The sequence below is a fragment of the Notothenia coriiceps genome, unplaced genomic scaffold, assembly GCF_000735185.1.
Source record: "Notothenia coriiceps isolate Sejong01 unplaced genomic scaffold, NC01 NC01_scaffold00038534, whole genome shotgun sequence".
NCBI lineage: Eukaryota > Metazoa > Chordata > Actinopteri > Perciformes > Nototheniidae > Notothenia > Notothenia coriiceps.
The window spans coordinates 76,876-101,083 of NW_011371235.1; the positions used below are offsets into that span (position 1 = coordinate 76,876).

The following is a 24,208-nucleotide window of genomic DNA, read 5'->3' on the forward strand; positions in this document are numbered from 1 at the left end:
ACGGTGCAACAAAGTCTGAAGAGGTCATCTGTGTCTCTAAAAATATTTTGAACGTCACATCCCAGCTGTAAAGGTTTAAAGAGAGCCCATCAGCTGTAGTCAGCTTCATTTAGCTTACAACAGATTGTACATTTTTTATGGTGGAAAAAAATCATCAAAACATCTATAGAAATGTTCTCAAACCACTCGTGCAATATTGCCAGATTATACGCTGTATTTATTTTTCAAATAATTATGATTTTCCACAATATGTCTGAATAGACTGCTTCTGTGTTTGGTTACTGCCCTTCTCGAAGCTACAAAGCTTTTGCCAAGTTATGCATTTAACCACATTTTGGCAAAAAGAAGATTCTTTAAAATAATGCTGGGAGAAGTGGTTTATGTGGGGCAGTGGTTTGAGAAGGCATTATAATAATTTATGTCAGCCATACAGACTTGTCACCATTGGCATCCATTGGAACGAATAACAATTTAACAGTCACGGCTCTGTTGCTGTGTTTAAAAAGCTTTAAAAAGCCCAGTAACAGAGGCCTGAGGCCAGACACTCAAAACATTTTAGATGAGGAGAATTAAATATAGGGTTTCGGGGTTATGATTTATATAAGTATCATATTGACAAATGACTCATACATTGTGAGACCAAACTCAGACTTCACATGTTATGGCGAAAAAACACAATACCTGCACACCATACCTGTGGTTTTAAATCTGTGTAAATATATAAAGGCTTTACTTTTTTCATTAATGCGGATTTCCACTAGCTGTGCATTTAAATTTGATGTGAGTATAACTGAGCTTCTCATAAAGCAAAAGTGTAAATATAACATCATTTTAAAAGTTTTCTTTTCTATTCTATATGATTATTTGAATCGTTGCCCAGACATTTTTGTAATCAACCATTGATTGGTACCAAAGCTGCTGCAAAATATGTTCAATTCCAACAAAGCTCATTGTACAAAAATCAGGACAAAAGAAAAAGCATTAGAGAGACAGGCAGGCAGATGTGCTTACTGAAGCCAAAACCATCTTTCCTTCAGGCTTGTACCTCTCACCCCGCTCAGTGATGCACTACAGCTGTGTCATGTGGCACAAGGAGTGAACTCCAGCGACTATTTCGTTGCACAATGTAGCTTCAGTGTGTATGGGGTATATGGAAGTATGTTCTGCATAAGCTCACAGATTCCTGAACGTCCAATGGGGCAAGGGGAGAGTTAAATATGGGAAACATCTGGACGGCTAGGGAGCAAAAACACACACACACGCACACGCACACACGCACACACACACACACACACACACACACACACACACTTTCAAAGACCCGCAAATACTCATATACACATGCCTTGTCTCCTTCAGATTACCTTGTTGTGCTCTCCACCCCCAACAGTGAAACATGACCACATAATTGATTCATCAATATACCTTGCATCGCCTTAACAGCTGAAAATGCACCTCTGTGGCGACCTTGACACCTTTAGAGACCCTACATTTACGGTAATACACACACTTTATCACTTACACACACTAAAGCACATGTGACATGCTTTGTGGCACACATACGTACACCGGTGTTGTAGGATTTCATGTACTGTAGGAAAGGCCCACTCTATATATAACAAAGCCTTGACTTCCTGCATGTGTCATCCATCCAAGAGCTAAATGGATTATTATTACATTCCGCACATACTCCTATGCGCACGCGCACACGCACACACACACACACACACACACACACACACACACACACACACACACACACACTGAGTTGGAAGCATGGGGAGTCACAGTGTGAGGAATGAGGGTCAAGGTAATGATCAGTAAACATTGCAAACCATCAATCAGTGTGAATTAAACCTGAGGAATAACAGTGGCAGCTTCTCGACAGGGAAAGGGATGTTTTATTGAAAAAGTGTGTGTGTTTGTGCTTTTGGGTGTAAAAACTCACCTCTGTCCCAGCCACCATTGGGTTCCCGAGGTCACACACCACCATTCTCGACTCATTGACCATCTTGTACTCGCAGTTCAGCTGAGACAGGGACTAGACAGGAGAAAAGAGAAGAGGAGAGAAAGACAAGTCAAGTTTATGAGATGATGAGTCAAAAGTGAATGAAAGCGGCAAATGGGGAGCATTGTAGAGTCAAGAGGGGAAATAAAAGAACAACAGAGGGACGGATAACAGCATCAAAGGGGGAAGGGAGCAAGAGGGTGGAAAAGAGATGGAGTGATGGGAGGGGGAAGGCATGAGAGGAAGAGTGATGAATACTCCGACACTAACAACCTCATCAATCAAACAGCCCCATTACACTCTCATTAGCGCACACACGGGCAAACACACACAGATATACACACACACACACACACACACACACACACACACACACACACACACACACTCTGCACACAAAGCAGTTGACCCTATCCATTTCCGTGGTCACTAATGCAGCTTGTAAATCAGAATAGGGGCTTTTGGGCTGTTGCCAGTAAAGCATAACCTGCTGATAGCCTCGCCTTAATCACTCGAAACAAACACACGCCACAGAGACACAACAGGATGTGATGTCATACTGTAACTGCAGCCTCAAAAACAGTGGTGGTTATAGACCAAATTGACTGGGGGCCTTTATTGAAAGGGAGCTTTATACTTTTCAATAATCAACACATCTTTAGAATATGATCACAACCAATGACAAATCACTTAAACTTGTTTAATCTTAACTTATGTTACCTAGTTAGCATTCTTTCTTTTTATTTATGCATATTTTACTAATCACTCCCCTTTTAAACTATTTTTTTTTTTTACTGTCCTATAGTACACATTGAAATGATGTCTTACTTTATTTTTTACAACTATATTAACTAGATAAAGGTGTGCTCTTTCTGTCTCGCTTGCTCACAGAGGCTGTGTGCTCCTCTGTGGCGAAGACGGCTTGCGCTCAAAAAGAATAATAAACATATTTGTAAAGTGGGGGAAACAGGATTTCGAAAAGTGGGGGGGACATGTCCCCCCTGTCCCCAGTGGAAATTACGCCAGGCGATCGACGTGTTGGAGACCCCTGCTCTAATGGGTCCGACTAGAATGACAAATATCGTTAGTTCCGCCTATTCCTTCAGGCAAGAAATCGTTTAATCATAAACTATTTTTATTTTCAGGGGGGCCACAGGGGGGTCCAAAGTCAGTGTTAGGGGGGCACTGACCCCCTGCCCTGCCTAGAACCGCCCCTGCTCAAATAGCAAACTCCCTCATTTCAAAGGACCACTTGGTAATCAATCATGATGAGACAGCTTCCTCTTTACTTTATGTCTATTAAAGTTTCCACTCCATTGGCTCTCAATATAAAAAAATGAGATTTAAGACAAATGTGTGTGTTGGTGTGTTTATTTATTTACCTCCACTCTACGCTCTACTCCAATATAGTCGGCCTCCGGTGGGATCAGTGTGTGGAGCTCTGTCTCATAGGCTCCCTCTCCTTGGTTCACTGCAGTGATGGTCAACATGACCAGATTATCGTCTCCAATCACCAGCTCTGAGCTGTCCCTGTGAGTGTGTTTTATAAAAAAAGGAGAGAAGAACACAGAGAAAGGGGTATTTTCAGTCATGTAAAAGACATAGAAAATAAAGCACTTTGGTGCAGATACATAAAAGAATGTTCAACTCTTGTCCCGAGTTTTAATTTCAAATTAAGTCTATAATTTTGTAGGACTGGACCTTATTGGTTCATGCTGTATGGAATGCAATACCCCTAACCCGGACAAACATGTGTGTGTGTGTGTGTGTGTGTGTGTGTGTGTGTGTGTGTGTGTGTGTGTGTGTGTGTGTGTGTGTGTGTGTGGGTGACAGGATGTTTGTATAACGGTGCCATGGAGATATCGTACAGCTGGAAACACTATAAAGAGAGTAGGCTAATTCACGTATGCACACAAACACCCTCACACACATACACACACATACCATATGGTAAATGGAACTATAATGTGAGCAACTTGAGTGTAAACTTTGCTCATTGTGTGAGGAGTTACAGGCATACTTTCTTAGTTTCTTAGGTGAGTGTGAAGTGTTGAGTGTTTACAGGTTGAGGTCAGAGGTGCTGGTGTCAGTCTTACATGCTGGCAGAGAGCTCCAGGTCGGGGACACAAATATTGTCGTCACCGCAGTCCAGGAGAATGTAAGCCTGAGGAGGAAGAGGGGCACAGAGAAGGGGATTGTCATGAGGAAATTGTTAAGGTACACTGGACATCATCATGAAGCCCAAAATAGTAACAAACCCACCAGGATGCAGGTGCTGTAAACATATAGACTCTTAACATGCAAAAAGGGTCAAAAGTCTTGGGTTAAGTTTGCACCGACTTAGCGCTGAGTTTCTTTTTTTTTAAGATTTTGTAATATTTTCTCCTTATTTCTCTATCGTTTCTCCACTGTTCTTAGTATTAAATCTAACATTCAAGTGGAAGGGAAAACATTGTCTTCTTCAAGAGACTAGCTTCTTTGATAATTATATCGTTTGGAGCTGCGCCAAAGCTGTTTTGTTGGCCCTTTCTTAATTTTTCATTGACTGACCTGCACCCGCCTGACATATATTGCCCTGCAGGGAAGTTTTGATTTATTTATAGTTACGTTTGTGAATGATGAACTTTCGCTTGGAAAGAATGTCTATGTTTACAGGCTTGACCATCTGATCTTTCCTGTGAACAGGTAAGGTTGAGCTTGAAAGGTAAAACAGATGATGTGTGTGTGCCTGTCTGAGACAAGCATTTTAAAGAACGAGTGACTTAAATATAACCTCAAGTCCTAAATGTGGCAGTATGTGCTCAGAATTGGGCTTCAAGTCAATTCGGTCTTATTTATTCAGCCCAATATAATAAATCACAAACTTGCCTCAAGGGGCTTTACAATCTATCCAGCATATGACACCTTTCAACCTAAGAAACCCAATTTTGAATATGGAAAAACTCCACAAAAAGGAAACAATTTAACTGGGGGAAAAATAAGAAAGATCAGAAAGAGCAACAGAGGAGGGACCCTTTTCCATGATGGACAAACATGGAATTGAAGGAAACAAAATAGCCAAATCCCAAAATGGAAAATCTGAACAATACTAAACCTTATATATATGTAGGTAAGATATTATGCTTATACTGTATATATCCACTCACATGCTCTTGAAGGAAGGTGCTGCTGTAATGGTTGAGGACAGGCGGGAGGTTTTGGCCATGAGATGGGGGGGCCAAGCTGTAGTTCAGAGCCAGTGAGATCGGGGTCAATTTGTCCCTGAAATCTTCCTCCTCCTAAGAAAGCATAAGAAAGAGGTGAAAATATGAAGTAAGTCAACCTTGTTTAGTTTTACGAACAGAACAGAAATGTGAAATGTGAATACACAGAATTACACAAAAGCTATTACATATGTTTGTGCAGTGTGTGATTTGCTCACTCTCAGGTACATGGTGTAGCTCAGGCATGAACGTGGGCGGTTGTGTCCCAATTTCAGGAGCCCTGTGCGCTGAGGCTGCTGCGTGTCCAGGAACAAAACTCTCTTAACTCCGCCTCTGTTGCCTTTCAACCAGTCCAGCTGCAGCTCTGCTCTCAGGTCTGGAACAGGAAGTAATGATAAAGAGGTGAAGACGGATGGAGAGGTGAGAGAAAAGCATTGACATTGAGTGTGAAATAGGCGATCCAGAAACTCCTTAACTGTTGAATCCACACGCTTGTTCGCTTTAAATGTACATTACATCCCATTAGTTATGAAGTAAGGCACCATGGAGGGGCTCTACTCTACAGGGCATCATTAGAAAGTGGAAACAGTACTTTACACCTCCGCTGTCTACCCTATTCTTGTTTCCACTCTTTGTTCTCCACTATGATCGGCGCGGCAGAGCTGCAGTTTCACAGCAGGAAACTCTTATGAGAGATACATTGGATACATTAGCTCTGACTGCTGTCCCTCCCTCTGTGCTTTTCTCTTTTCCCTCCCTCTGTCATTCGCCCACACAGTGCACAGCTGCTTACCTACAGAGCTGGGGATCCCCACTCCGCTCACTGCTGCACACACTTCCACCTTCAGACTGCAGGAAAGTCATTTTATGAAGATAAAGAGACAGACAAGAGAGAGGGAGAAGATTGTGATTACTGTTAGCATGATAAACCAATTATTAACACTCTTGCTGTCTTTTGACGCACATCCACAGTGGTGCCAACGTTTAAAAGTCAAATTACTATTGGGACCTTTTATCGTAGAACATTTAACATGGTATTATTGCAGACATAATACTTCCTTCATATTTGCATACATCACAAAGTTAGAAAAAAAATATCTATACCACTAAATGAACTTATTCCTGACTGTGCTCCAGGGGACAGTGAAATACCACGCTGAGGTCCCTGTGAGGCCCTCAATTAGACATGGGAGACTGGGAAACATTTCTGCATTTCCTCTATTTCAGTGTGTATTAATATATGTGTAACGTGAATGTGTGTGTGTCTTATCGCCCCTTTAATCAAGAACAGGAAAGAGACTCCCACACAGGGAGCTGAGCGCTGTTAATATGCACTAATCTGAGGAAGCTTACAGACGCAATGCTCCTGATTCTGAAGACTAAGCATAATGAGGCACGAGGGGAAATGACTTCATGTGAATATTGTCTGTTTGGGTTTACTCCACAAACCCCAACATCCAAAAGCAGATGTAATGGATGCGTGTGTGTTTGTTAATAATTATCTCGCTGAGATGACACAATCATGATGAGCTAGTTTCCCTGCGTTCTCAATATGTGATGCAGCTGTGAGTTTATGCGTGCGATAAAATACATGTTTCTATTTTAAAAATTGCTCCCCTAAGTCATTTTGACTTCTCCAGGTGGTTTCATGTGTATTTAATAGGTGTTGCATGTAAGCATGTGAGTGTTTTTTTAGGGTAGTGTGCTCAAGTGTGACTCTAATAAGCAGTGTGTTTCAAACCTAAGTGTATGCAGCACGGAAATGACCCCCATTTTACAGACAACAACTCTGTAGCTTGGGTTAGTCATTACAGTATGTAATTTTCCCCAAAATGCATCTGTGCTCCACCCCGCTATCCGGCCCTGCCTGCAAACAGGCACAATAAATCCCTTCCCCGACTTCCCCGGGTCCACTTAATGAGTAAGGAGGTTCAATTTAACACTGGTCATTAAGTACCCGCCCCTCGTTTTCCACCACTCTTTAATCCTTCTAGCCACAGTGTGTACCTCTCATGTATCACCATTACATTCGAGTCAAATGGTAAAAGCATGTGATTTTCGGAAAAGTTATTTCCTTAACATCTTTCGAAAATGAGGAAAATCTTTGCTTTTGGCCTCTAGAGTTCCAGAGCAACAGTAACATTCATTGTGGTTAGGTTTTTCTACATACAATGGATTTTAGTTTACGAATCACTCTCTTTCAGCTCTGTATTTGATCTCCTCTAACTCCTGGGGAAAACGTCCTGTTCTTTAGTTGCAAAATACTTCACTATGTTCACCAGCTAGTCTCTGACTTTATCTGTATACAGGTATAGGCTAGAGTTAGATCTGAGAGATTATTGACAACAGCTGCCTCCTGCATGAGTGATGTACGAAACAGTAACTTGACTAGCTGGGAGGAGTGATGACTTGGTGGTTTATCTCTATGAGCAAGCCCTTTTTATATACAAGTAAAGTAGTTGTACACTGTTAATAAACAAATATTGGTTGCCAAAAATTTGAGTTTGTATGACACTACTGTATTAAACACGTGCAAGATACTGTACATTCATATTTTCCATAGGGTTAGTGATCATAAGTAAAATACTTAACAAATATGCAGTGGATAATTTATTTCCAGATGTTTTGAAGGGTCTTTTGGAAATACCATTTTAACTGACCACCTGGGTTTTAAAAATATTGCAATTATTTCCCCCAAAAATGTGATACTTAACCCTGTGACTCAGATGTAATGGTAATACATGAGCGGTGCGAACTGGACCTGACCTCCCGCCGTGGTTTCTCCAGCTCTAACCGCAGGCCAGGGAAACAAATACAAAATCTGAAACACAAGAGCCTCAGACATCCCTTAATTCCACTTACTGCTGTTTGACTCTCTGCATGTGTGTCTATGTTCCATGTCCTATCTGACTCCATAGCTGCGACCAAATCTTTACGGCAGTTTATTTAAATAAGCTGAGTTATGTTTTGATAGAATTCCACAGTTTAGTTCTTTCTGTCAATCCGGCCAAAACCCTGTTCCCGTTTCGCTCGCTGCCAACCCTCACAGACCACTACACACACACACAAGACACACACACACAGATACCATGATGGCAACTAGCCGAGCACACTTCTCCCCTCCAAAGAGTCCTACAGCGGTTTCAGCCCCAATAAGTTTGAAGCAACAATAGACTGTGGCGAGGCAGCAGGAGCCTTTGGGCCCGTTCCCCTCAACTAGACTCACCCCCAGACTGTTCAAAGCCACTCGCTACCCACAGGAACAATAACGTAATCAAAATAGAATTATGCCGTATTAAATTAATAGCAGGGTCTCATAAATCAGCAATTCCAGGTTATATGAGTGCGCTTCTACATTTTTGCATAATACTCGCAGTCACTGATCATTGTTGATGGCAGACGTCTAAAGCACAGGGGTGAAATATTTGTCACATCTGTCAGTATGATTTGTGAAGGTGTATACTTTATACTGCATAGCGTTTTATGAAACAGTATAAGCAGTACGATTTGTGTTACTGCTCAGGGGATCAGAGCAGCGTGGGCCTCATTAGTCTTCTTTAAGACTTTGAACCCTTTAACTGTAGAGATTTGAGTAAACTCAAATACTATACTGTATTGACTTTGAGTGTGGCGTTGATGGACGCTATTGCCCCCCCACGATTTCATTCCCAAAAGAGATGGAGGATAGTCTACACACACAGCTGAAAGAATTACAGCAATATTGAGGTGTTTGGTAAAGAGTGAGGAGAAGATTATATAAAAGAAACATCTATTATAAAGTCTTATAATTGTCAGTTGGGTTAGGGATAGTATCATGCAGTACATTATTCTTGTGTGTGTGTGTGTGTGTGTGTGTGTGTGTGTGTGTGTGTGTGTGTGTGTGTGTGTGTGTGTGTGTGTGTGTGTGTGTGTGTGTGAATATTAAAGAGGGTTTCATTCCTCCGATTCTATTCTATTCGATAAATGTTGTGTATTTAGATAATAATGGTTCTTAGAGACTTCCTACATGCTCTTCTTACCAGGTAACCATGATGTCTGTTTCAGGCAGGTGACACTGTCGGTCATCGGGGTTCAGGATTCTTGGAGTCAAGATCATTTCGGCTTCCACAGACACCACAGCTTGAGACCTATTCACCAACACACACACACACACACACACACACACACACACACACACACACACACACACACACACACACACACACACACACACACACACACACACACACACACACACACTAATGTAGCCTTGACTTTCTGATATCACCAGCATTTTCTTTATTTTCCTTTTACACATGACCCAGCCAAGACTAAATTCATAAACACAACATGCGTTAGTGATTGTGGGTTCATGTGTGTGTTCATATGTGTGTGTGTGTGTGTGCTGCGAGACAGGGACCCCATGCTGCATTCCAGCGCCATTAGAAAGTTCACATCGCTCCAATCACATTTCGCTAAGCAACAACATTTCCAAACAGCTCCTAATTGTAAGCAGCAACAGATCTCATCTATATGTGATTTGTATTTGTTTTTCATGGTTTTTGTGATGAACACACATTTTCGATTGGCTCTCATCAGTTTAAAATAAAGCTTTGTATTTAATGGCTGCGGTTAGGGGACACATACCATTGAAAGCCGCACACTCACATAGAAACAGACAGGCACACAAACGAGTGCTGATTAAAACAATGTGAAACTGAAGAGAGGCACTTAATGGATTCAAGCCACCACTGCCAGATGCAGCAAAACGTGTGTGATCATGAGAAAGACAGAATAAACTCATGCTGCCCAGTGAAAAGCAACTGCGGCTGCAGCTTATGTTACGTTTAATTAAATAATTTCTTTATTTTGTATTCATTAAGGGTTTGACCTATTACATTACAAAAAAAAATGAAAATAAAGGCAATAAATGATCCAAAAATGTATTCACAGAAACATAAAACTTTGAAACACATCATATGCTGTACTCTTATTTGAGAAGCAACTGACTATCAGCGCCTATCAGCGGTGAGTGCTGTGTTAACCGGGTTGCAGGCAGTATTGGACTAAGCTGCTGGAAGTGCACTCTTGTAGTGATTGCTTGTCATTTGCTGTGTCTTTCCTCTCCTGAGTATTTCAGAAGAAAGGGACTAATTGAATCTGAGAGAGGCACATCTGTTTCTGCCTTTGGCTGCAGTCACTGAGTCCCCCTGAAACCACAACATTAAACATTTAGGCCCTGTCCTTCTTCCCCTGGGGTTCGCTATGAGTGTGTGGCTCTCTGTGTGTACTGTATCGAAAATCCTGCACCGAGAAAGGACCTCAAGATGTGGATTTTTGTGGGGCAGTTGGAGAGGTACGGAAAAGGGGGAAAAAGAGTTCAGGAGGAGGAAGAGGGGGGAGTGATAGAAAGAACAGGGAGGGCAAAGGATAGTGCATTAGGCCCTAAACCGCAATCTGTGAAAGCCATCAGAAGCAAGGTGTGTTTTAGCAGAGCGAGAGAAAGAGAGGACTGCAGTCCCAGTCCGAATTCCTCTGTCCATCCTGCTGCTGGAGTTTTATAACCTGGAATCCAACCCCACTGCCATGTGTTGGGGTTTTTGATACAGTAGTTGTCTGTTCTCCTTATCGTCACTCTTTGGTTTGCTTTCAAAACCACTATATGACATGAGACTGATATGTGGAGAGGGCACCTTTGGGGTTAAGTGTGTGTAAGAGTGTGAGTGCGCGCATGGCTGCTCCAAATGGCTAAATCAAATAACGTCCCACTTTCCTTTCCCTGTCAATCCCATTTCCTTAAGTACAGGAAAGCTCGCCTGCCACTGTTGGTTTGAGGTGAGCGTGTATAGAGACGCACCGAACCACCAACGCACAAATGGGCTGATACACCAGTGTGTGCACTCTCATATACACTCCACTCATTGGTGGCAGGTATTGTCTGTAACTGAGCTGCTTGGGTGGATGGTGTCTGTCCTGGGCTGTGAAAACACAATCTCCAACCAGAGTTTAGACAGACTGTCAAGCTGTCACTGGCTGCCTGCCCTCACGGCCCGTTTGTCTGCAGGGGACTGGCCTCCATGATGAGATGCCAAAGGTCAATGGCACTCAGTGGAAAATGAGGCGGCTTGAGAAATAGAGGATATCTTAATTCTTGGATACATGTGTGTGATTTTAAAGCTTTGGTAACTTGCCAGCTACAATAAACATTGTAGACACTTTTTGGCCTGGAAGTACATATTTCACACTAAAGACAGGGGTAGTCAGCCGTTCCTAATTGGGGAGGAATTGATTTGGTGCATAACATTGAGGTTTGATTATTTAACTTTGCACCAATTTAACTTTTTAATAAAAGAAAAAACGATATGCCTGAGTAAACAAGAAGTGGCATAAAAAGGTAACATAATGTATAGAGTATTGCTCAAAGAATGTAATGAAATGTAATCTAAATGTCCCTTTTAAGATGAAAAGGCAAACTACAAAAGATGGTCACTAAATATATGAGTAGACACGGAGCCTAATAATAAATTAAACACCTATTTAGCGATCTAATGACCCACCTAATGACCCCTCGCCACCACACACATGCAAATCCTCGACCCAGACATGTTTCTGTGCCTGTAACTCTCTATGCAAGTTGTGTGATTGACAGGTAAAACATTGTCAGTTTTTGACCTCATGGTTGAACCTGAAACGCACCCGTAGGCAATCTGACCCCCTTCTTATACACAGCTGATCCCCACCTTAACTCCAGCCTTTAGCCTGAGCATTAGTCTGCCTATTGGCCTCCATTGCAACAGTGAAACATCAACTCTGTGTCATGCTCGCCACCAAAGTTATCTGTAGTTTAATGAAGCCCTATCATGTGCAGTTGAGTTTAACAGTGGCTGACTTTTTTATTGCTTTTCTGCCTTCTTTGTCATCTCGTGCCTCTTCCTGCTTTCATTTCCTACTGTAAGCTTTAAATAAATACACAAGAATGTGACATAATCTTGTAGAAAACAAAACCACCAAAGCTAAAAGTGGAGTTTAATCATCCTCCTTTCCTCTCTCTGTGTTCTTGCAATAGACTAATAACATGTAACCTCTACAGGAGCATATGGCATCTTTAGCAGGCCTTCCAGACGCCTGAGCAGTCCTCTCATAATACTGATCAAACATCTCGGCTCCTTTGAACAGTGTGACTTTACTACTTTGCTAACGACACTCGTCTGTGTGTGTGTGTGTGTGTGTGTGTGTGTGTGTGTGTGTGTGTGTGTGTGTGTGTGTGTGTGTGTGTGTGTGTGTGTGTGTGTGTGTGTTTCACTTCCGCCAGCCAGCTCTCTAATGACAGACGACACAAGTGCTGCATGTCTGTGTGTGTGCATGTTTATTTGGTGTGTGTTGGCAGAAAGCTATGCCACCCGTGAGTTTCTACTCCACCAGCCTTGGTTTCAACCTGCTGCCCCTTTGTGTGTATTAACTGTACAATGTTTTTAATCCGGGAACTCTGATTTGCTGTAGGTCTGCACAAGGTCTCGCTTTGACCCGGAGCCTGGCAAACGCTCAACATACACTCTCTAGCTGCCAGTGAAACTGATCAAAGCCACACATGTGAACTTGTGTGTACTCCTGTGTGTGTATTTCCCTTGATATCCTGTTTGTGGAATGAAGAAATCTGTTATAATAGCAAAATGAAAAGAAAAAAGGGAGTGGGGGCAAAGAAAAGAAAAGGTAAAACTAAACAAATTCTCATTTTCAGGCTAATTTGTGGAAGCACAAAGCCAGAGTAGTGCTGGGAGCAGAGTGGCTCTAAATTAGGGAGAAAATTAGGTAGTAAAACTGTGGTTTTACAGGCCGGCTTTGTTTAAAATGGACATTTTCTGTTCTAAAAACTCTAGTATATAAACAGCTTTGCACTTCTCCCCTCCTTTGCAGCTTTCTTAGGATCGTAGTGAGGTTTTTAAAGATATTTCTAAGGTCAGAAGGTGGAGGCGTCTGGTAAAGTAAGTAGGTGGCAGTTGTCTGAATGTAATTTGATTGAATGCTGTATTGTCTGCTCATAGTTTAGGGATATGGGTTGAGGCTTGAATGTCTGGCAGACTGAACATGCGGATAATGTATTATTATGCTTCTTTCTTTCTCGCTCTCTCAATCTTGTGTTTTCTCTCCTTCTTGAGTACTGTAAATCCCTAAAGAATTGATGCGGCAGCAGTTCATTGGCACTCTTTCCTTTACCCCCTACTTCTGACTGATGACTTTAACAGAGAGGAGAAGAAAAGCAAAGCTGGAAAACATGGGAATGGTAGGTAGGAGTACATTGGGGGGGAAGCATGAAATGTGTAGGTCAAGATTGAAGAGGAGGGAGGCTGTAATGAGAGGAGCTGCAAGGAAAGTGGAAAAGTAAAAGAATGCAAGCTTGAGGAAGAATTTTGACTGTAACATGGGGAATTGAGTGGAGACACACTGACTCGCGAGTGTGAGTATTTACCAGGATACTGATTGCTGTCCAGGTCCTGGCCTCCTCTCAGAGTGAATCCATATCCAGGCAAGCTGCCACTGGGGGTCCCGGCCGCTTTCAGCTCTTGGCTCAGCGTCAGGCCTTGCGTGACCACGTCTCTGTTACCGTTGAAGATCAATACTCTGCCTCCACGGTCCTCTCCTCCGAACGGACAGCCCACTGCCACGTCTAAGGGATGACACAAACACGTATGGTTTAGACATCAGCAGGGATAATGCCCCCCTGAGACAGAAGCAGAGGAAAACATGCAGGTAGAAGGAAAAGAGCTTGACCGTCCTTTACCTGCACTGGGGGATTACTGTATGTCAGCATGGTCATTTACCTCTTCTGTTATTTCCATTTATTTTACTTATCTTAAAATCTTGTTTATATCTTTTTCTGTCTGGGTACTGTTTGAGTCTGAGCTAAATGTTAACATCAGCATGCTAACTGGCTCACAACTTACTTTGTGTTCAGGATTAAACAATGCAGATATAGTATAATTAATTAGCAAGCTTTAGAGAGGCTGAAATGCATTTATTTAAATGTAAGTCCCTAGAGAAAGCCAGGCTATCTGTTTCCACCTGCATCCGGTCTGTGAGTTTAGCTAATGTCTCCCGGCTCTACCTCAAAACTTGCCAAACAGATATGAGGGTGGTATCAATCTTCTCATCATTAACATACTTCAAGCACCTGTCCTTATATGAAAACTGTATGATTATTCTAGCATACTCTTGATGTCCAGATATTGCACTGTCCTGTATAAAAGTGACCCTCAGTACTGTAACTGTCCATACACCTCTAGACATCCTGTTTGTCTCCGGACCCCCTCTCTCTCTCAGCCTAAACAACTAGTTCCACATGAAGCAGATTGTGGGGTAGTGAGGATAAATGCAACCATGTGTGTGTGCAAGTGTATATATGAGCCTGTGCGTGCGCACGTCTGTGTGTCTATGCGTGGGGATGTGTACATAACTGAATAGCTGTGCAAAAAAACATCTTACTTTAAGAAAAAAGTCTTCAAATAATGTGAAAGTCGCTTATGGGCATCGCTCAACAACTTCCCACACAATGCAGACATCCACAGCAAAACAGCAGAACACCCACTGTGATCACTGAGACCAAAACTATAGTAGATTGTCTCGCTCAGAGGGGAACAGGCTGACACTTTGTGAGCAATGCAGACAGCCTGAGAGGATCGATCAAAAAATATATTAAAAACAAAAAGAGCCAGATGGCAACTTGAATTAGTTCAATTGTAACGTTTCTTTCTACAGCTGACATTGATGAAGCGATGAAGATGAGAGGAAATGGGTCTGGTTCTGCTTTTATGACAACATTTGAAAAGGAGTGATGAGGTCTCTGTTATGTGCAAAGCAAGAGGCTCAGTGTCATCACAGACAGAAATGGTATCTGTCAGTGATTATGCAAACGAGGGCACAGGTAAACCCTGCTGAAAACCCTGGTCGCAATGTTTCTATGGTGACGCCATAACATAATGCTGAATAATTAAATAATTCCCAGACATGGACTCATTAGATTAACTCTCAACAAGTCTTCTCTCTACATGTCACATCAGCCCGCTCCATCTCCTCCTCAGAGACGGTCACATCCAGACAGACAGCCTGATGTGATTTACAGTCTGTTACAGGACAGAGAAAGCTTCAGTATTGATCCAATGGTTATTGATCTGATGGTTAAAGCATTTAAAAGGGTGGGACACACATTAACGCAGGCTGTCTATGAATGAATAAAACATAAATCAGCGGGATTGATGTCATATGAAGCCAAGATGTGCACCAGTTCATTTATTTTGAAAGCAGCATTAAACATGCTTTGGCTTTATGGAGCATTTGGTCAGCAGGCGGACTAGTTTGTGTGTGTGTGTGTGTGTGTGTGTGTGTGTGTGTGTGTGTGTGTGTGTGTGTGTGTGTGTGTGTGTGTGTGTCTTTGTTCAATGAATGTGAGGATAAAACAAACACATTGAAGAGGAATGAACACTGGGCTGCAGGACAGAAATTCCCAAATGATTTTATCTTAGGTCACATCTGGTGAGTTAAAAATAACTCCAATCCACACACACTCTTACACACACATGGCCTTATCCATGATCATCACAGGAGGAAACAAGTTCACGCAGACAACCTTTCATCGCCGCACTTCCTGATTGGCTGAAGAGCTTAAAGCCTTCTCAAGCAGCAGCATATGATAGGATTTCCTCCGTCCGAGACAAAACAGACCGAGAGGCACAGGAAACACATAAAAAGATTTGTCTGTCATCGAGAAACGGCAGATGGACATAGGCAGACAAAGACAAGGGAAAGAGGTTCATGCACTCACACAAAATAAATGAAAAGGATTCTGTTTAATTTCCCACCTCCTTCTCATTTTTCTTTGTGTTATCGCTCTCATCTTGTATATTTATTTAGATGAACTTCATCTGGCTCAATTTCCTTTTTATCTCGTCTTTCCCTTTTCTTCTCTGTCTCTATCTGGCTTTCATCCTCTCAACATACCATTGTATCCATCCTGGTTGACATCTCCTAGCGGTGCTATAGCCGTGCCAAATCGCCCAAAGGTGTGCATGCCGGTGAGGGGAACAGGTTTGGAGAAAGTGAGTGGGGCCATCTGCAGGTACAGGTAGACCCTCCCCACCTCTCTGGGCTTGCTCTCCATCTCCCTCTCCATGTAGAGGGGCGCCCCAACCAGCACATCGTCGGTCCTGGGAGCATAAACTGAAGTGTCAATGGTTCTATAGATAAAAGAGAGTATGTGTCTAGGGTGACAAAGACATGTTCTACCTACCCATCTCCATTAAGGTCAGTGACAGCCACTGAGTAACCAAAATAGGAGGCCATCTGAGAAATGGACAAGGAAGGGGCATAATTATTTTGTAAAACCAATCTGGTTACATTACTTTATTTAAATGTATGTTCATGCCCATTCAAAATGAATGAACACCCATATCAGCAGTTTACATGCAGCCCTGCAATATGGCATAAAGTGATGCTCCTACAGTACCTGTTCCCCTGTGAAGTTCTGGATGAAGGTCAGATTGGTGGAGTTGATCATGACAACCTAAAAAAAAACAATAGACTGTCAGAAACAATACAGAGGGATAATGAAACACCAGAGTTTTCCTTGAAGCACTTAAAGAGCAAACATGGCCAAGCAGTCTGACAAACAGGCACATGAAGAATGCAAAAAAAAGAGTCCTATTTTATTCTACTGAAACCTCTTTTCTTTTTTTCCCAGCCCTCCCCCACCGTCATCATCTTTGTGCCTTTACCATTTCCCCCCCTCATCTTTCCCTCTTTCCCCCCCCATTTTAACCCCGGTCGATGGAGAGACGGAGGGGGGAGGCTGAGAATTCCTTCATAAGACCTAAAATAACAACCACATGGGGACAGCCGGGGGCTACACGTACACACACAGGAGGACACACGTTGGAGGACCCAATCACAGATTTCTCAAACACATACTAAACCAGGATAGGCTTACGAACACAGACAGATGAGGATGTGTAAACACAAATATTAAAACACCAGCTCAAACGTTAACTTTCATGCAATCTGTTTTGTCAGATTGTTCATAGAGGAAACCTGATCAGAGTTGACAGCCACTTCAGTGCCAGGCCTCAAATATGGCCGCCCTGCATCTCTCATAATGCTCCCCCTACTGTGAGCTGCAAGCCCCCTCCTCCATGACACCTACAGTGCACTGTCTGTACAGGAAGGAGCACAATCGCACCACAATGTCCAGACATAAAACACACTCTTGCAAAGTGTGTGTGTGTGTGTGTGTGCTGTGTAAAGAGTTGCACTGCAGGTTAGGGTTAAGGGTCGTTTTTGTGTGGAGAAGGGTTAGTGGGGTTAGGTGGGGTCACCACCCTCCACATGCAGCGGAAGCTGTGCGTCATTAGGGAGGATTGACACTCTCAGCCCTGGGGACATGTTCCCATAAGAGAACACGAGACACACCACAGTCTACATGGACACACATACAGTATGTCTCGCAGCTATGCAGATAATTCATATATATCTATGAGCACATTAAACATTGGAATCCTATATGAAACACTGAAAGCAGATGCATCTAGAATACTTTATTGTCTGAATGTGTGCCTTCTGTATTTCTTTAAATATTTTTTTTAATGAGTCAGGCACAATGAATTTACATTTATACAGTTTTTTTTCCCCTTTCCCCCCCTCCCGGTCCTAGCTAGTAAATTAAATACATTTAACTAAATAAATAGATACACGTATAGGTAAAAGTAAAGTAATGTAGAAGATAATATTAAAAGAAAATTAATAGATAAGGAAATAAAGAATAGTAACAGTAATACATGTACCCATATACTCACATATGTATACCCACATATACACATACACATACGTGTGTACATACTCACACACATGTACACATGCACATACATACACGTACATACATACATGTATACAAAGACACTGTATTTCTTATCTCACTCAGGTCATAGACTGCCACACATCATTTAAGAAATGTCAAGTTTAAATAGCATACAGATGGCGGGGGGGGGGGCGAAACAGAAGTCAGATACTAAACAATGCTTGGCATGGAGTCTACAAAGCTCTGGACAAATTCTGAAGGCATAAACAACATCCTTCCAAAATAAATTCCCTAATTAGCTGCCTTGATGATGGTGGTGGTGGAGATAAGTCGGACACAGCTAAATCTCCCATAAGTTTTCCACTGGGCTGATATCAGGGGGCTGCGAAGGCTATATATGATTCACATAATTATTATATTCAATACTAGTATTTGTGTACTATAATGCAACGAATGTCAACTGTATGTAAGAACGGTTGCTGCTGGAATACCAAACTAACTTCTTTCTTTCTGGGTTTGCTTGTCAGTTCATACTTACATATCCAAAGTTCTGTGCTCCTCTTGGGACTCCGGCTAGCACTTCTGAGAAACACAGAAACAAATAAAGACGTAAATTAGCATTTTAATGTGTGAGAAAGACTTATAGAGGTTTTTGTCAAAGGCCTGAACCCTCAAATCCCCTACCCAGCCCATCATGTCAGAAGGGCAAAGTGCTGCTGAGTGATTGGGTGCTCTGTGCTTGTGTATTGATTGATGAGTGTGGAGCTGTGGACTTATAGGGACGATCTAAGGGACCCACCCAGAGAGAGAAGACAGGGTCCCCCCTTTCCTGCCCTCCAGCTCTACCCAATAAGCTCAACCTCAAGTCTATAAACCAGAACTTCCCAGCACCATCTTCACTCAGAAGTCCCAGTTAAGACCAGTTCCCCAGTCTGAAGGGGGTTTGGCAAACAAGACCACAACAAGTTTCGTACCACAACACATCACATCAACGGGCATGTGTAACCTCTTAAGGCTCACTTTAAGACCCCCTGACATGTGTTATGCCGGAGGGGGTTCATATGTGGGGTTGGTATGGGGGTATGTAAACGCAAGTTGTCCCTTAAAGAGCCCACTAAATGGTGATTATCAAAGAGGCTCTGATAGACAGGAAATTATGAATGGGAAGCTGGAGTGGCGTTTGGGAGAGGAGGGTCTCATGTGTGTGACAGAGCTACAGAACAGTAAGTGTGTGGTGACAGTGTTTGAAGAAAAAGCAATAAAGAAAATAGTTTAAATAGTTTAAAAAACTGATGTAGCGTGACTGCGGTTGGACACATTTGATATTTTTCTTTAATAAAAGAGCTGAATCTTTTGTTTTGATTCATTTGTGGTGCTGAAAAATGGATGGCAAGTCACCAGAGTGTATAGCGGAACAAATAAAACGACTTGTACATTTCTTGTCATCATAACTTTTAATATTTATTTTGGCAAAAATAACCCTATGCAGTTTTCCCATCCTGCACATCTTTCATAAAGAAATCCTGTGTGTGCGTGCCTGTCTCTCATCCCACTCAATATTTCAAGCCCAGAAGAGATTCTGGACTCACTCTAGACCTGAAGAGGTCTGCCACTAATCATTCTAATCAGTCAAAATAGAGGAGAGGAAATCCCTTTATCAGCAGTTCCTTAAGTCCTGTCCCCTTAGGGTCACGACCCAGACATACAGAGACGGTTTTCATTACTGCCTCTGAGTTCAGACCAAGACACTGTCACCCAGCTGTCCACTCCCTATCCCTCACCCTGTAGCACCCCTCTCAGTGGTCCTGGCGCTCGGCCATAGAGAGCTTTAACAAAGTGTTGATGCTTTCAGACGTTGCATCAGGGTGCCTGCTGATGTTCTAAGTGAGGGATTCATCTGGTGCAGCATGTGGTTAGTTGTAATGAATTGTTGGCTTTCTCACCTTGTTCAGAGTCTCCTGTAAACTCCCCCACTGCCACAGAGTAACCTAGAGAGAAATTGGTTGCACATGATGACACACAGCCTTGGTGAAAACCCAGTCTGCAATGCTCTGTGTAAACTGTGTGTGTAATGCAATGTGTGAAAGCTATTCAGATGAAAACGGTTTGTGTGTGTTTGTTTTGTAAATGCATGTTACCGAGGTAGCTGTCGTCGTGTGTGTCTTCAGCAGCTCGAGTGTGTTTCTCTCCTGGAACCCGTCTCAGCACTGCTTTCAGAGAGTAGCCGTTCAGTATCTCGGCTATCCCCGCTGTCATTACCTGACCTGCACAAACACACACACACAGAGATAAATAGATAAAGAAAAACAAACACTCAGTGTGAGAGTTGGGTGAGGGAAAAATAAGGGGTGAGGGTCACATCTGTTCACGGCCAGTGGTTTCAGCCCGGAGCACCGCTGCCCTTTGCTAAAGAAACATAGAAACCTGCTGCATGGAGCTAACGACACATGCAAGTCTTCCCTGAGGAGAGCTAAAACACATCGTTGGCTGAGGAAAAGCTGGAAGATCCTACTTTGTTTCTCTTAAAGGAAAACGCCTGTCCTCTCCTCAGCAGGGATTCTGAATTATAGTTGAGCACGCACAAACAACAATCTTCCTCTGCTGTTGAACAAGAGGTCAAACAAACAAATGATTTGTATCTACGGCTGCTCTGAACCTTCCATAAATCCTCCTTAAAGTGTGAGCGCATGTGCACCGACAGGGAGGCAATGTGCCCTCTTAACCCTCCCTCCGACTCTTCTTTCACCACCCTCCCTTTTCTTATCCCTCACCCTTCACTATAGGTTTATCTCCCAGAATAACACATCACTATATCAACTCATTATTAAACCTCTATCTGATTGATGAGACACCGTGTTACAAACTGTTAACACATAAGTCATTGCAGCTCATTTGAAGTGGCCTTTTTATCCAGAGATAACAAGAATGTATATAGAAGGGTTGAGTTTTTTATTAAGATGACTCAGGCTGAAGGCTGAAGATAATCGTTGTATATTAGAGCCCATAAAATCCAGGCTGAGTGCTTTTATAAACATTCGGAGGAAATGTTTTAACTGGAGGCAGCCAGCCTTACCACGCTGAGGGCAGAGAGAGGGAGCAGTCCATTAGACTGTCTGTGATGCCTGCCAGTGCAGACTTATATGCTGGACATTTATTATTTAACCATATGAAATAAAAGCAGCGATGCCAAACAACAACCCAAAACAATAACAACATAATAATTGTATAGCAGTTTTTAAACATCCATCACTGAGTGGTCAATATCTAGCGAGAGCTTTTACTTTTTTCGAAACAAATGAAGAGCTGTTACGTGACGGATAGGGAGTTGAAAAGAAAGGAAAGAGAAATTAGTGCAACTCATAAGTCATTGTCTCTCTTCTCCCTGCGAACATCTGCAAAACTCCTCTAACACACACACTGTCACACACCTGGAGTTGTGGGAGTAGCGCCACACTTCAGCAGCTGAACTCTGACACAATCTTGCTGTGTCTACACCTATTAAGAAGTGTCACCCCTCTACTCTACGATCTCTGCGTATTGAGCAGAAGACCCATCTGTCTTCTTCTCTCTCTCTGTGTCTGACCGCTCAAGTCTCATCTTTCTCTCCCTGCAGCAACTTGTTTCTGTCATCTCCTTAACAATCATCTAACGCTCGCGCTGTCCTCCCTGCTCTTTCTACTCTATCAGTCTTTAAATTCTCCCCTGTCCTTCTCACCCCTACAGCCTCTTCCTCTCATTTAAAGTGTTTCAAGTCTCTCTGCACTTTATCATGGGGCAGAGGGGCAGTACCTCCACACTCCATTACCCCCCGATCAGCTCATTATGGAACCCAAACACCCATTTCCTGTTACACTGTTACAGAAGGCGACATGGAGAAAAGGAACGACCGAAGGAAAAAGTTAAGGAGAGCCGTGAGGAAAAAGAGACACAGTTCTTTCACCTTTTCCTATGTAAGACTCCTGTAATGGAATTGCAGATTTGGCAAGTGTGTCTGAGCGCATGTGTGTATATGTGGGCTGTTCTGACTGTTAAACTCATCTCCATTATTTTTCTCTCATTTGATCACTTTCCCATTTATGAAATCATTGCAAGAAAGAAACCAAACACAGGCTTAGACACTGTGGCTGCAGTTACCTTGCCAGTAAAAGCTCCCAGGTCCTCCTACCACCAGCATTCCTTCCTGGAATAAATACAATTAGTGAGGGTTAGTCATGTGACATATGTTTGCGTCTGTTTCAAACTAGAGGGGGAAAGAACTTGTGTAGATGTGTGTGCATGCACATTTTGAGTCCGGCTGTCATGCCTGTTGACATCCTGGGAAGAATGACAGCTTCCTGTACAGGAGGGTAGAGTTTGACCATGAGACAGAGGCCAAAGTTCACATTGACTATACATTGGAAGAATGTACATTTGGTCAGCAGTTGGACTAGTGTGTGTGTGTGTGTGTGTGTGTGTGTGTGTGTGTGTGTGTGTGTGTGTGTGTGTGTGTGTGTGTGTGTGTGTGTGTGTGTGTGTGTGTGTGTGTGTGTGTGTGTGAGGGAGTGGGTGTGTGTGTGTGTGTGTGTGTGTGTGTGTGTGTGTATGGTCTATTGTGTTCAGAGGAAATGGGTCACATCATGAGTGGAGGCTCCTCTAGGGACAAACTTGCTCTCATCTTCCAAGGGTCCATAAATCTCAGAGGGGAGTCTCATGTTTTGAATAAACCCCTCTTCCTGTTCTCTGACGGGGGACAAGATGTGTGCAGGGGGTTGTCATGGTGAAAGAGTATGACTGTTGCAGCAATCTTTACCTTGGTGAAATCCACACTGAAGCCAGCCTGGCAAAACCCCTGTCCCTCTGGGTCTGGATCATCTGAAAACCACAAAAACATGCATTTCAAACTCTGAAAAAAAGCATCTTATAAGTTAAAATGTTCCAGAACAAAGCGTTACAATCAGATAAAACGTTTTTACAACTGTAAAAAAATAAAGAAAACTCATTACTGTTTCCATAAAGCTGTAGAATCACTGAGGTGCGTTTCTTCGCTGCGTTAAACTGCACATGAACACACAGAATGTATGTGGACATAATAAATTATTCTACAGTTCAGAGGCACCCTGGGGTGAAGCTTAATGATGCGTAACAACACACGTGCACATGTTAGCAAAGTTTGAGTTATTGTAATAGTCTGAGCGGTCGTAGATTATGAATGTTAAGATGAAGCGAAACAGCTGTTGGAGGCAGAAAAATCTTACTTGTACACATAATAAAGAAATGCTTCCTCTCTGTTATTCCCCTTTTGAGAACAATTGAGTTTTCAATGTGATTACTCGAGACGAGATTAACACTAACATAGAGATCTTTAACAAGCTTCCATTACTAGAGGGAGGGTCAGTATGAATCTGTGTGTATGTGAGTGTGACGTTTTTTTTTATGCAGAGCGGATGATGGAGTGGAGGATAAGGGCTGTGTTTGATCTGCTGTTTACGATGTGCCACCTGATAGCCTCCATTTCTCCTTATCGTACTCTGCTGGTGCCTCATATCGCTCTTAAGGGTGAGAGAGGTCGCAGGAAGAAAGTAGAAGAAAAAGATAAAAACTGGAGATGAAGAAGGGGAGGAGGCTAGGAAAATCCCATGAATCCCATTTACAGAACCCATGACAGAAAAATTATGACAGAGAGATAAAAATCAAGCCAACACGTTTACCAGTCTGCTAGCACTACAGGAATGCACATTTCCAGACATATAGGCTTTATTTGGGCAGTTTCTAAGAGAGATTTGGCAAATACACTATGAGTCACAGAGTTTTGTCTTTAAAGGTGGGGTATGTAATTTTGGAGAAACCAGCTCGAGTGCGCTAGAATTTAAAAATACACAAACGGAAAAAAATCTGCCTCTTCCTTACAGAGCCCCTCCTCCAACACACACGAATGCACACATGACCAATGAGGGCACGAGATAAGTTTGTGCACAGATGGAAGGCTGACAGGCAGGTAGGCCATCCAGTTATTTTAGCTGGGCCGGCTCAGATGATTGGTCATGCTTTTTACAGCGCCACGGCTTCCACAGATGACATTTTTTAAATGTATTTATTGTCAAAGCATTTAACATATTCAATTTCTATCAGGATGTTAAGAGCATTCCATGGGATATAACAAAAAGTGTTTCTGAAATAAATTACATACCCCACCTTTAA

General features: G+C 42.6%; 1 protein-coding gene across 1 annotated transcript in view; it reads right to left on the minus strand.

Moving 5' to 3' along the window:
* Positions 1 to 24,208, minus strand: part of itga8 (integrin, alpha 8) — a 35,917-nt gene that overhangs the window by 8,682 nt on the left and 3,027 nt on the right. Inside the window, exons 3-18 of the mRNA XM_010797851.1 lie at positions 22,821 to 22,882; positions 22,166 to 22,211; positions 20,170 to 20,295; positions 19,975 to 20,019; positions 18,570 to 18,613; positions 16,688 to 16,744; positions 16,472 to 16,524; positions 16,183 to 16,388; positions 13,628 to 13,855; positions 9,231 to 9,342; positions 6,005 to 6,060; positions 5,430 to 5,587; positions 5,155 to 5,286; positions 4,105 to 4,172; positions 3,391 to 3,538; positions 1,949 to 2,041 (exon numbers count right to left, since the gene is read on the minus strand). Coding sequence (XP_010796153.1) covers positions 1,949 to 2,041; positions 3,391 to 3,538; positions 4,105 to 4,172; positions 5,155 to 5,286; positions 5,430 to 5,587; positions 6,005 to 6,060; positions 9,231 to 9,342; positions 13,628 to 13,855; positions 16,183 to 16,388; positions 16,472 to 16,524; positions 16,688 to 16,744; positions 18,570 to 18,613; positions 19,975 to 20,019; positions 20,170 to 20,295; positions 22,166 to 22,211; positions 22,821 to 22,882 — 1,634 coding nt within the window. The remainder of the gene's footprint in view (positions 1 to 1,948; positions 2,042 to 3,390; positions 3,539 to 4,104; positions 4,173 to 5,154; positions 5,287 to 5,429; positions 5,588 to 6,004; positions 6,061 to 9,230; positions 9,343 to 13,627; positions 13,856 to 16,182; positions 16,389 to 16,471; positions 16,525 to 16,687; positions 16,745 to 18,569; positions 18,614 to 19,974; positions 20,020 to 20,169; positions 20,296 to 22,165; positions 22,212 to 22,820; positions 22,883 to 24,208) is intronic.